This window comes from Eptesicus fuscus, chromosome 10, assembly GCF_027574615.1.
Source record: "Eptesicus fuscus isolate TK198812 chromosome 10, DD_ASM_mEF_20220401, whole genome shotgun sequence".
NCBI classification, from domain to species: domain Eukaryota; kingdom Metazoa; phylum Chordata; class Mammalia; order Chiroptera; family Vespertilionidae; genus Eptesicus; species Eptesicus fuscus.
This window is the reverse complement of record NC_072482.1, coordinates 75,530,082-75,544,665: the sequence shown is the minus strand read 5'-3', so window position 1 is coordinate 75,544,665 and position 14,584 is coordinate 75,530,082. Positions and strand designations below refer to the sequence as shown.

General features: G+C 39.9%; 1 protein-coding gene across 2 annotated transcripts in view; it reads right to left on the bottom strand.

Moving 5' to 3' along the window:
* Nucleotides 1–14,584, bottom strand: part of SGK1 (serum/glucocorticoid regulated kinase 1) — a 105,973-nt gene that overhangs the window by 18,971 nt on the left and 72,418 nt on the right. For both annotated transcript variants that reach the window (XM_054721990.1, XM_054721991.1), the window contains one exon: nucleotides 12,586–12,661. In XM_054721990.1, the coding sequence (XP_054577965.1) occupies nucleotides 12,586–12,661 (76 nt within the window). The remainder of the gene's footprint in view (nucleotides 1–12,585; nucleotides 12,662–14,584) is intronic.

Sequence of the window (14,584 nt, the reverse complement as noted above, 5' to 3'; positions counted from 1 at the left end):
TTGGGTACATTTTACTATTTTTAAAACATTCCTGGCTAGCTTTGATATTTAGGTTTTGTTGCTTTTCCTTGCCTTCCCACTCTCTTTCTAGCTAGTAATTTGCAATATTATTTGCAACCCTAAGAAAACTGGGCACTGCATCAGTTTATCAAGCAAAAATTTAAAGAAAGATTTCTGTGATGCCTTAACCACACTACCTGACCATCCATTTAATATATGTGAAAATGTTGAGTAAAAATGGATGGAAGGCATTGTCTTAGCACTAGACAACTTTTGTGGGAAATTCTCTTTAGGATTATTGGTTTCTAAAGGTTGACAGGGATCTTGTAGGGCTCCCCAGGACTGCTCTATCTTTTTTTCTTAAAAGTTACAGAGAATTAGAATTCATATCACACACATTATATCATGCATATATTCACATTATATACAGCATGCACTGTATATTACACATTAAAATATTAATGTTTTTAAAATATTAGAAAGCACATTTACTTAAAGGAATCATAACTAGACCACTTCTAGGAGTAGTGTCAAGCACAGGTAGCCTTGTCAGAACATGGTGCTGCTGGATCTAACATCTCATCTTCCACATATGAACCAATTATTTTTCCTTACAGAGCAATCCTTTCTGATTTTCACAGGCGGCTTTTTGATAATTTGTCTCACAAAGAGAGTGGGTGAAGGCATGTGACTGGATAATTGTGGACTCACTGCCATTTCTAACAATAACCGAACCACCCTACACCTTAGCTCTATTGTATTCATATACTCATGTGTATGAAGACAGTTCAGTTTGTAGCCAGCACACCAAATGTCTGTTTTCTCTGTTTTAAAGTTTTAAAATATTGTATATACAGGAAAGTTGTTTTTTTTATTCGAATAGCACCGCCAGCCTCACTTCATACTTTTCATAGAATTGTCAACGGATTCTATTAGTGTTAAAAATGAGGCAGTATAGGAAAAAGGTAGAAAAATCCCTTGCCAAGTGGAATAGAGAAACTGAGGCAGATAGCTGAACAAATTGGCTGAGCAATTTATAGCTAAATATAGAAGGTCACCAGGGCAGAAAGCTCCAGGTACCCAGCAATGAGCAAAACGGGCGCTGGACTTCACCCCCTGAGTGGCCTTGCTTTTCCTGGCATATCGCTGATCATGTGGTGAGACCCCCTGACCTTCCATATCGCTGATCATACAGTTCAGACCTCCTGACCTTTCCTCCCTTGATTTAACATGGAGGCCTCAGTTGTATTTCAGCTCCAGGCCCAGAGAAGCAGCAAAACCAGGACAAGCTACAATGACTAATGACACCCGGCCCTGGCGCTGACCAATCAGTGGAGACCAGGACCCTGAAAGCACACACCTGGAAAAGCTGATGAATATTCTATTAAGATCCTCCCCTAAGATCCCAGCCTTTAAAACCTTCCAAATGAAGGACCCAGTGTGTGTGCTTCTTCCCAGGAGCACACCAGCGCCTTTCCCTTCTATCTCTTCTTCCCCACAGGTGTGCATCTCCTTAGCTCTAAGGGGCCCCATGAAACTCACAACCAGGGGAGCACTGAGCAACAACAGCAGCTGTCTCATGCTAACCCCCTGAACTCTATTTTCTCTGACTTCTCAGTGAGCCAGGCAGCCCAGCCTACGCTCTCTCCTGTTGCTTCTTCTGTGCGAAGTTTTCCTGTTTTCACTGTCCCCAGCTTTAATAAATGTACTCTCAAAATCACCTGGACTCATGTTATGAACTCTTTTTCTGCATGAAGTCAACAACCCACACAATACCACTACCCAAAGGCAGACCCACTCTGGGCAGGTTCCTGTCCCGTAACAAAAGGACCTTAGGAACTATGAATATTCCTGATAACCATTTGAGCTCTCTTGATTTTTTTCACTAAAATCACATGCACTTCCAAGGCAATCTCTATCATTGTCAACTAGCATCAGTTGTTGGGGGCAGAAATAGAAAATTGGGGACTAACTATGAGTTACAAGAAATAAAATAAATACTAATAATGCTCTGTTCACTGTGATTGTTTTGTTCTGATTAGAGAAAGCACATTCTAACCTGGCTGGGAGTTGTATGCCCTTGGGACCTGGGAGTCAACCTTGCCCCTGGGAGTCAACCTTGGAATGCAGTCCATCCCTAGTCAAGAACTACCTAATATCGTGGAAAGATTAACAACCTTGTTGCCCAAAAATGGAGTCCTGCCTCAGCTCCACCGGAGCTCTTGTTGCCTACTTCCCATGTTTGTGATTCCTGCTTCTCCATGTAATCTTTGTCCTTCCCAATATAAGCAGCTGGCTTATGGGGAGCTAGAGATTTTTGTGGATGACCTGCTGCTCTCCCATACCACTGGTAGTATTGGAATAAATGCTCATATATGGTTCAACCCTGTCTCTGCTTAATACCCATTGATTATCTGGTTTCAATACTGATAAGTGCCACAATTTAGTGCATCTATTATAATAGCTAACACTCAATTATTATATTAAGTGGCAGACACTATGCTTTAGTGCTTTTTATGCAATGTCTCATTTAATCCTCATAATGACCTTATAAAAACTGCTACTGTCCCTATTATAGAATAGTAAGAAGTTAGGAAAATTCCAGGACAAGCAGAATAGAAACACTAAGTTAAACAGCAATTTGCAGCCACCTAGTAAGTCCTATCTTCCCTAAATCAAGGGCACTCAGAGTAAATGGTTTGTACCTCTCTTTCCCAACCAGAGGGTAAATAGCTTAAATCACCCCACTCTGGGAGACAGAGAACAGAAATCCAATTAAATGCCATTTGCCAACCACACCCAAGGACAGACAAATTTAAGTGAATATATCTCATTTTGGTTCATCAGCATAAAGCTGATGAATATTCTACTGATCTGTCCCTAAGACTTGCCCTAAACGCCCAGCCTTTAAAACCCTGAAAGTGAAAGTCCCAGCACACATGCCCTTGCCATTCCCTTCTCCCCATCTCCCGCCCCATGATGCTTGCAACCAGGGAAGCAATGGGCAGTGGCAGCTGGTCTGTCCCAGGCTAACCCCCAACCTGTCTTCCAAGGCCCCTATTCTCTGACTTCCCAGTGAGCTAAGGCAGCTCAGCCTAGGCTCTCCTGTTGCTTCTATGCCCTTCATTGTTTCATTCTCCTAAGTATAGTTTTGCTGCCATCAATAAATTCTTGCTTGCTTTTCTACACTTTGTCTCTTAATTAAAATCTTTCCCTCAAGAAAACAAGACCCGAGGTCTGGTCATCTCCCTCATAACAGTCCCCTTATGCATTCTTATGAGGCTTAAAGAGGTAAACAGTTTTGTGACACAACCTAACTAGTAAAGGCAAAACCAGAATGCAAATCTAGGTTTTTCTGTCACCAAAAGTTCTGCTTTTAACCAGAAAAATAATCTGCCTCCCTCCCTGTTCCAAATGAAAATCTCTCATGAATCTGTAGGCAGCTGTCATTATTTTAACTTATGCTTACACCAGTGATGGGCAACCTTTTGAGCTTGGTGTGTCAAACTTTGCCAAAAAACTGAGCATAACTCGGGTAGTGTGTCACTTGGAGGAAAAAACATTATTTCGCAAATGTTTCATCCTCGGCATGCGGCCGCCTCAGCGGTCGCGTGTCATCAGAAATGGCTACGCGTGTCAGTGCTGACACACGAGTCATAGGCTCGCCATCACTGGCGTACACTGTTTTATTCATAGTTAGTCTACCTGTGTCTGGCTGGTTTAGCTCCCTGAGTTTTCAATTATCTCCTCTATAGAACCTAGCAGAGCACTGAACAGAAAAGGACATGTTATTTCTCACTCTTGTAAAACAAACCCTGCATTTGCCTTAATGTTCTCCTTTTCCCAGCTCCCCACCTAAAGGCAAGATCACATCTCAGTTTAAATCTTACCCTTTAAGTTAAATTTAAAACATTGCTCTTTCCCAAAACAATGGTGCCCACATTAAAGCTACTTTCACTGCAAAGCTTCCCTGTACCTTTTTGAAGCTGTAGAAAGAGAACTGGAGGAGTTTCCAGGAAATCTGACTTCAGTTCTGTCTTAGATTTTGTAACTCAATAAGTAGCTTTGGGCAGATCACTTAATATCTTCAAGTATCCTGAGGTTTAACAACCATTTTGCTAATCCAAAACCCACAGGGCATTTGGAAAGATCAGATGAGATTAGAGATAGAAGAATAATTTGAAAACTGTATGTTATGTGATTAAAGACCTGTAAGAGCAGTGCAGCTAAATTATTAATATAAAATTTTTTCTCTAAGAGTGGAAATTTTAATCAGTGGAAAAGAGTTGATTGCCTTGTATTTCTGAGAAGAGAGGGTCACGGAATCCCAGAGTGACATTGCTCATTGAAGTCTATTTCAAGGGCCCTAGCCCACCCTAAACCATTTTTTCCCCCAAATCCTTCTAATTTTCTTTTTAAAGTCAATGTCTACTTCATAGTATAAAGAAATTTCAGAATAAGAACCTTAGAGTTGATTGGCTTCAACATTTATTTTATAAATGAGTTTTATAAGGGGCACCCGGCCCTAAATTCTAATTCTGTTCCCATCTTGGAGCCTCCCAGGTTCACACTAACTCTATTTCCCTGCATTTCTCCTGCCCCCATCCATCCCACACCTCCATGCTCAATCCCTCACTCTCCATCCTGCCCCTGCCTCCTCTGTGGGCCACTTCATTCCCGGGATAGCCTGTTTTCATTACTTGTCATTGGCCTATTCTCCTTGTTACGGATAATTTTAAAGATATAAAACAATTTTTCTTCAGAGTTTGAAAACTGTTCATATATGACTAGGTAAAATGCTTCAGTTATTAAGAGCAAAAATCCAAATGTTAATTATTTTTTGGATTTATTTATTTTTCCTATGATAGACGTATAAACTGAAATATTGTCTTATGTACTATGTAGCATGTATCAAGGGACACTCTTTTTAGGCAAAAAGAAATCTGTTAAAGGCTGCATATCCTTCAGCACATTTAAAATAAAACACATTAGGACATTTTAACATTAGCTGCAACTAAAACTCACTATATTTTAAAAATCTGCTATTAATAGTCTGATGCAAACTAATAAAAGGAGAAAAGGTTTATTAAAATATGGGAAAAATAACTGCTAAAAGTATGAAGTTGCATTTAATCTACTTTTCTTGTATTTTTTAGTTTTATTTTTAAAATTTTTATTGATTTCAGAGAGGAAGGGAGAGGAAGATAGAAACATCAATGATGAGAAAGATTCATTGATGGCTGCCTCCTGCATGCCCCACAATGGGGAGTCAAACCTGCAACCTGGTCATGTGCCTGGGAATCGAACCATGACCTCCTGGTTCATAGGTTGATGCTCAACCACTGAGCCATGCTGGCCGGGCTCCTGGCATTTTTTAAGTGAGAAATGTTCCTAGTGTTACCAGAAAGGGGACCTGGCCCTGAACAGGTCTGCGTAGGGCCAAGTGTGGGGTTCTTGACGTCACGTAGGAAAAATTTCACAACACAAGCCCAGATGAATTTTAGAGATTTATTATTTATTAAAGCTGGAGATAGTGAAACAAGGAAGGGCTGGGGAAATGAGCTGAGGCTGGGCTGCTTTGGCTCACTAAGAAGTTAGAGAAAAGGGGCCTTGGGGACAGGTTTGGGGAGTTTGTCTGGGACAAACTACCATTGCCCATTACTGTCCTGGTTGCAAGCCTTGTGGGGTCCCTTAGGTTTAGGAGATGCATGCCTGTGGGGGAAGAAGGTGGGGAGAGGGGAGAGTATGCTCATGGGAGGGAGAGTGAGCAGTGGGATCTTTGTTTTGAGAGGGGTTTTAAAGGCTGGGAGTTTAGGGTTGGTCTTAGGAGGGGATCTCAATAGAATATTCATCAGCTTTTTGCTGATGCACCAACATAAGGTTTATTCTCTTCATCTGTCCTTGGGTGTGGTTGGCAAATGGCACTAATTGGATGTCTGCTATCTATCTTTCTAAGTGGGATGATTTAAGCTGCTTACCCTCTGGTTAGAGAGAAGTACAAACCATTCACTCTTAAGTGTCCCTGGTTTATGAAAGATAGGATTTACTGGATGGCTGCAAACTGCTGTTTAAATGTCTCAGTTTCCCTATTCCGCTTGTCCTGGCTTACTGGCCTGGCTCACTGGTACCACTGTAACCATAATAATATGTACTCTGGAAATTAAAGATCTCAGACATGAAATGAATGATTTGGATAAAAGGGGAAAAGGAAATACTGTGTGAAAATATTTTAAAAGAGCCCTGGGGAATCAGAAAGCCCAGCCATTGTGAAACACTGTTAGTTTAGCCTTAAGTAAAACAGCAGAAATAACAGTAATTTCGGTCATAACAAAGAGGAAGAGAAAATTGAGAGTTCAACAAAGGCAGAAACAGAGTTTGCTCTCACTGTAAAGCTTCAGAAAACTACACTTTAAATGTACACAATCCAAGGGAATAAAGCAGGGGGCTTCTCTGCTGAGCTAACCTGAGTAAGTTAGTCACACGTTCACACGCTTGGCAGTAGGACAATCACGAGTATCGGATTTGTCGAACTTTGCTGTCGAACATACTTAAATGCTATATGAGCATGACTCAGCATCTTTAAACAGAGGGGTTTTGAAATGACATTTTGCCGCTCACTGGAATAAATACCAGTCCATGAACTTAGAACCCTCTAAATCATTGTAATGGTTCAAGTCACGCAAAACTTGACAGATCTTTGCTTATGAAAGCAATATTTTATCTGAAGGACTAAGTGATATCTCAGGTTCTCTCTAGTTTGAGGATATTATGGCCAGCCATATGTCTATTTTCAGGAAGCTTATCAGTCTGGGGCCTGAGACAACAGAAGATAGTGAATGATGAGCTCTGTGGTTCAGGGAGAAAAAAACATGTTATAGATCTAGCAAAGTACAAAATAGTAACAGCAATGGCAAAAGAAAACATATTATTCTTTCAACCCACAGTTTGTAGTCCCTATAATAGAGCAGGGGATCCATTCAGGTTTGTATAAATGACATAATTCTTTCTCCAAGTAAGAAGCGCTAACATAAATTGACCAGTAAACTATATGCTACGTATAGTTCTAAGTACTTTTCCCAGCATTATCTTCTTTAACCCTCACAAACCTCTAGGATCTATTACTAATATTCTACTGTTGCAGGTGAAAGAAATGGAAGCACAGAAGGGTGAAATCATGTGTCCAAAGACACACACACAGGTAGCAAGCATTGAAGTGGATAGCCAACTCAGGTGCCCTTACACGAGAGTTCAAGGCACTTATCACAGCAGATGGCACACTGTTGAGCAGGTCCTGCTGCTCCACCCAGAGCTCACTGGGAAGCATGGCCAAGTGGCCAGCGGTCAGCTCTGAGGTGAGCTCAGTTGACCGAAGGAGATGTGGTTCAGGGCGCCGAGGATGACTGGCTACCTGAACTTGGACAGAGGGAATGAATACCAAGTTCAATTTTGAAAAGTGAGCTGGGGAAATAAGGAAAGTCAAAAGCAGCATGAGTACGGAGTTCCTCTGATTGTGCCCTGTCCTTTCTGAAGGCCATGCCCATTCTGCTCCCACTCACAGCATTAGGCGATCTTTGGAACTCCTCACTGCGGGTAAGATGACTTTTATTACTGAGATAGCCAACTTTTTTAGTAGTTAGGACCTCAGTAAAAGAGGTCAGTCTGCTTAAAAGATTTTCATGTATCCATAGATGTTTAAGTAAGTGATTTATCTCTAATAGCAAGTGACAGAATCTACACAGGCCACCATATATCAGATGGAAAGTTTCCATGTAAACAGATCATGTTTACCATTTATCATATTTTTCTTTTTGGTTAGATAATGCCATACTTTGAGGGATAAAGCAACTGTTTACTAGGTGTAAATATGAGAGTGTTTTTGCTTTATTGAAAATAAATTAGAAACTATGTTTCTTCACTTAAAAAATCTATAAATGAAGTCCTTCCTTTTTTTATATTAACTCAATGTTCTAATTTTATATTCTCTGAAATAATCAAATACTTCTGTGGCCCATCTGTTTTCAAACCAAATCATTTATTTCTCCATTTGGTACATAAACTATTACTGCTCCTGAATAAATATGAATATACCACTTTGTAATGATTTCTGCATCTCCAGAAATTTGGGCTGAATTTTAAAATATGGTGAATCATTAGAAAATATCAAGAAATAATGCATAATCTTGAAAATATAAGCGAAAACTAAATTTTATCTCTGGGGAAAATTTTGCACAAGAATTATTCATTCTGTTTACTTTTCTTTCTTGAAAGAAATCTGGACATTTTGAGCATCACAGTGCTGCAACTGCATGTTCTTGTTAAAAGGAGACTTCACGTAAAAGCCCAGGGAGGACATCAGGGACTTACATTTTCACCGGGCAAAATGAGTGCAAAAGCAGCCTTATTGCTTAACCATTTCATTACCTGACTTCCGCTAAGCAAAGAATATGATCTGTGTCGCCAATAATAGTACTGGGAAAAACACACATTCTGAAAGTATGGGGAAACCCATCCTACCTTGAAATTCTAATTTAAGAGGATGTTATAGGCCACTGTAGGGCCAGCATAGAAAAAAAAAAAAAAGGCGTGCAAAAACAACTTAAATTTTAAAGCCTAAAAACAAAGATAATAGCTAAACTTGTGCAGCCTGTTTGCGTTTCTCAGAACAAATGCTGGGAATGCATGAGAGACTCAAGTCCAATGAAAAAAGTATGGGTGGTAGGATTATGGGTGATTACTTTTCTTTTTTTTTCTACTTTCCATTTATTTCCTATGATAAACATATGCTACTTTTATATTATGTTTTGAAAAAGCTTTTTAAATATTACTTTTGTTTCTCCAACTATCAATATCTGCATATGGCTACTGAGCATGCCAGGCCTGTTCCCTGGTAATTGATGCAAAAAGAGAGTGAGTATGAAAATAATTTCACCCAGATTTCAGGGTGAGCTAAAACTTCAGTAATTCCTTACATTAAAACAAAAATATTTTTAAAATTTAAATTCTATTTTTAAATAAGCAAAGTGGACAAGTTACCTCTAATATTTAATCTCCTTAAGCTATGTATCAAGAGACCATAATACTAGGTTAAATAAGTAAAATGCTTTCTGATGATGTTGGCTTTGACTGGAAATATTCCATTCACTGAAATGTATTTTCCATGGAAAATTATGGAATCATTTTATCACAATTAGTTCAGGATTAAAAAGGTTACCATAGTAAAATTCATACTGTGACTAGAATATTGCCTTTGTAACGAATGCATTTACAGGCTCATAAATTTGCATGTTGCAGAAGGATGGCTGTGGAGTTGCTTTAGCTTGTGTTTGAACTGAACAGAATGGAAGGCATTTAGGAAAAGTTTTAGTTAGAGTGCTGATATGCTGAAGAAGAAAGGGCACACTGCTGTGTAGAAACCACAGCAGAAACAATTGCATCCCTCAGATTCAAATTCTTAAGAAAACTACTAATAGATTAGAAGAATGTTTTAATTTCTTAAATCTGAAGGATATATATCTTAAAATCATAGATCATAGTCTAAACACATTACAGTCAAACTGATAAAAACCACAAGATTGGAAAAAATTAAAACATCCAATGAATGACAACACATTACATTCAGGGTAACAATAATTTAAATAATCACTGACTTCTCCTTAGAAACTATAGGGATCAGAAAAGCATGAAAGAAAAAAAGAATATTCAGAATTTCAGATCTAGAAAACATATCTTTCAAGAAAGAAAGATATATTTTATTTACAAATGCATATCATTAAGAGAAAAGAGAACTAAGATATAAACATTGCCAGAGAATCATTGCATTATAAGAAATGCTAAATGAAGTTTTTCCACACTAAAAGAAAATTATCCCTTTGGGAAACTTGGATCTTCAAGAAAAAATGAAAAGCATCATAAGTGGTAAACATCAGAGTAAATATAAAATATGTTTTTCCTCTTGTTTTTCTTGAAACACACTATACTATAGGCTTTATTTCATATGTAGAAGCAACATTTTTGAAAACCATAATGTAAAGGGTGGGAGGGGGAGTGAGGAAATGGACCTATGCTGAATCTTATTTCTACAGTAGCCTTTGAAAACTTAAAAAGTTATTAATTGTAATCCCTAGAGCCACCACTAAGTCAATAGATAAATTAATATTGATTTCTTAAAAATATTCAAATAATCTTAGCGAAGTCAGGAAAGGAAGAACAAGCAAATAAAGAAGAGAAGGGATATGAGGAAAATAAATAACATGATGGCATAGTTTTTATCTAATGAGGTCAACTATCACATTAAGTATAAGTGGTCTAAACATTCCAAATAAAAACAAACAAACAGAGATTGTCAGAATTTAAAGGAAAACCTAAGTGTATGAGGTCTGTAAGAGAAGCACTTTAACTACAAGACACAGATAGGTTGAAATAAATGGATAGAAAAGATATCATGCGAAAGTAGGCGTAAGAAGACTGGCTTCTGATATTAATATCAGAAAAAGTAGACTTCAAACAAAGATTTGTACTAAGATAAAGAGGGACAAATCATGGCAATTATAGAAGTATATATGTGCTTAATATCAGAACTTCAAAATATATGAAGCAAAAATTGACTGAATTAAAAAAAACCCAAAAGATAATTCTACCACGAAAAGTAGAGATTTTAATACTCCCGTCTTAGTAATTCATTGAATCACACTAGCCCCTACCCTCACTAAAAGAGTCACTAGGCATAGATCCTAGTCTAGGAGGCTCTTCATTAGATGAGCTGCTGTAGGAGGGACACTATATAACCCCATTGATGACACAAAAATAATTTTTAAAAAGTTTTTTAGATGAGTATTCCTGTTTCCATTTCTCTTCATGTTCTGCACTAGTGTTTCTTGTAACATTTCTCCAGCTCTGAGAAGTGGCCGAGCATCATTTTTCCGGACCTGTCCTGTACAGATTCCCCTCCCATTCCTTTTCCGTTATGGAACTTTGAGAATCATTTATTTTTTAATTGTAACGTTTTATTCTCCACAGCTTCTTCACAATATTTGTGCTGTGGCTCTTAATAGCAGTCTTAGCCAGTGGATGGCTTATTGATTTTGTGGTTGTTCCACTAATGGACCAAAATGATGGCATTGAATAAGCCGATTCACTTTCATGTTTATTCATCTTTCTTCAAAAGACATAAAACAAGACAGAACAATTCTGTTGACAGACGAAATTGATAATAACTTTAGACCATAAGCCTGGTCTTTGAAAAGAAGGCATCAGAGAGTTTTTTACTCCTCTCCTGAACCCCTCTCACTTCTGCTAATAAGCATGTTCTCTTCTGACTCTCTTTTATGAAGAAAAGATTAAAGCACAGATTTAGCCCACGCTGCTTCTCACAAGAGAGCTGCTTCTTCCTAGGAAGTGAAATAAAGAACTGGGCACACAGGCTCTTAGTCTCACTCCTCAGCCTCATATTTTCTGGTTAGGAGCTTTAAAGAAGTCGGCTAACCCCTTTCAGCTTCTGATCTCATCTCTCACTCAGGGAGAGGAAGGACAGGCTGCTCTCCTCTCTCACGGGCCTGCCATAAACACTAAATTAGATTTTTTTGTGAATGTACTTTGTAAAGCTAGGAGGCTTACTGCAAATAATAGGTGTCAGCACTGGCTCTCCATTTAATTAGAAAAGGTGAAAGCACTAGTAGCACTCTCTCAATTATTTTAGATCTTTTTGCTCAACCTCCCCTCTTCATGTTCAATGTCTTTACTTGGTATAATTAGGCCTATGGCTCAATGTGTTTGTGAAAAGGAATGAAAAGATATCTTCTATTTCCTATAAGAACATATCCTACCCTTTATCTGAGTATGATTATATAACCTGAAGCATATTCTCTGATCTTAGAAAGTGGCATTCCTCTGATTCTGATTAGATTTGTACACCTGGATTGATAGAATAAGTCATACCTGCCCTACACGAAGCATTCTGAAGTGTGACTTACCTTAGGAATTTTAATCCCTTCCTTTCCCTGGAAGACAAACTGGGATGGGTTTACTTGCCCTCCTTATCCTGTTCCTCTGTCACCCACTCCAGGAAACAAACTAATTTCTTTTCTTTTCTTTTAAAAAAAATATATTTTATTGATTTTTTTACAGAGAGGAAGGGAGAGGGACAGAGAGTCAGAAACATCAATGAGAGAGAAACATTGATCAGCCGCCTCCTGCACACCTCCTACTGGGGATGTGCCCACAACCAAGGTACATGCCCTTGACTGGAATCAAACCTGGGACCTTTCAGTCCACAAGCCGATACTCTATCCACTGAGCCAAACCAGTTAGGGCCAAACTCATTTCTCTGTCCTCTCCCCGCAACACTTGAATATACTTCAAAATCCAGAAAGCTGCACCTGATGGTATATATGCTTTAGCTACTGAAAAAGATGTCATAAAGGGTCCTGTATCATTAAAAAAAAATTAACTGTGAAGTATATTCAAGTGATGGACTAGGTACAAACAAGCAAAACCAAAAATTGCCCTTAAGCCTTGTCTTCGTGCAGCACTTTACTACAGAACACTTTCTGGGCATCGCAGGACCAGAGAGCATTTTCCCAATAATACCTGAGTCATCGTTAGTCCAGAAGGTTCTTGGATCAGGCTTGGTCAGGATGTTGGCGTGAGTACATGGTTCTTTTACCTTGAAAACATAAGGAGAAAAGAAGTAATGTAAAAATGGCTTCACGATTTCTGCTGTGTCGGGAGTACAGTTCCACAGGCAAGATTCCAAGGTTGACTCTAACACACATGGCTCATCTCTACCCCAAATAGGTGACCAACCACCCCAGGTTGACCAGGACTGACGTGTTTCCCAGGATATAGGGTTTTTAGTCCTGGGCCTACCGGGATGGTTGGTCACCCTAGGCCTGACGCAGTTTCACTGCCAGGGCTCATGGCTGGGTAAGCACATGGGGCTGGGGTTCAGTCCCAACGCACACCCTTCTACCCCTGTGCTTTGTGCAATCTGCTGTATGCAGAGGCCCTGAATAATTAACAAACGTATTAGTGTAAGAACACTCATCACATACAAAAAAGTGTTTTGGATTTCTACCTAACAAAAATGGTACTTTTACTCTATATGCTTGGAAAAATATATATTAAGGAAGAACTAATTTTAATTCAGTAGCACTTTAAAATAAATTCTTCTTTTATAATCATAACATCATATATATATTAGAGGCCTGGTGCACGAAATTCATGCACGGGGTTTGGGAAGGGTGTCCCTCAGCCCAGCCTGCACCCTCTCCAATCTGGGACCCCTCGAGGGATGTCCAACTGCCCGTTTAGGCCTGATCCCAGTAGGACATCCCTCTCACAATCCAGGACTGCTGGCTCCCAACTGCTCACCTGCCTGCCTTCCTGATTGCCTCTAACCGCTTCTGCCTGCCAGCCTGATCACCCCCTAACCACTCCCCTGCCAGCCTGATTGATGCCTAACTGCTCCCCTGCCAGCCTGATTGCCCCAAACTGCCCTTCCCTGCAGGCCCGGTCACCCCCAACTTCCCTCCTCTGCTGGCCTGGTCCCTCCCAACTGCCCTCCCCTGCTGACCATCTTGTGGTGGCCATCTTGTGTCCACATGGGGGCAGCCATCTTGTGTGTTGGAGTGATGGTAAATTTGCATATTACTCTTTTATTAGATAGAATAGAGGCTTAGTGCACAGATGGGGGCCAGCTGGTTTGCCCTGAAGGGTGTCCCAGATCAGGGTGGGGGTTCCCTTGGGGCATGGTGTGGCCTGGGCAAGGGGCCTGTGGTGGTTTGCAGGCTGGCCACACCCCTCAGTGACCCAAGCAGAGGCCCTGGTATCTGGGATTTATTTATCTTCTATAATTGAAATTTTGTAGCCTTGAGCGGAGGCCAGTGCTGGCCAGGGTGGGCAGAAAGCTTGCCTTCCTCCATCGCCAGGGAAGCCCAAGCCTCCTGCTTGCTCTGTGGCCGCAGCCATCTTGGTTGAGTTAATTTGCATACTCGCTCCTGATTGGCTGGTCAGCGTGGCTTGTGGGTGTAGTGGAGGTTTGGTCAATTTGCATATTACTCTTTTATTAGATAGGATTTTAATCCTCACCTGAGGATATTTTCCCATTGAGTTTTAGAGAGAGTGGAAGGGAGAGAGAGAGAGAGACAGAGACAGAGAGAGAAACATCAATGTGAGAGAGACACATCGATTGATTGCCTTCCCACATGCCCTGATGAGGGCCGGGGATTGAGCCTGCAACAGAGGTACATGCCCTTGACCAGAATCAAACTCGGGACCCTTCAGTCCGTAGGCTGATGCTCTTTCCACTGATCCAAACTGGCTAGGGCCAGAATCTATATTTTTAAATAGTAGCACATGTGTATATGTAATACATATTATTTATTTATAAAGGTCTGCCTAGTGCACATCCAACTAATAGATTTCTTACAGTAAGTTCCAGGGAGCAGCAATTATCCTTTCTTTTTCAACTTTCTACTATTGTGATGTGTGCTTTTTCAAACATATTCTCAATCAGGGAAATATAAGTCTTACTGTTCAAAAGGACATTCCATTTAAATCTACTTTATAGTGAGATAATTTGATTACT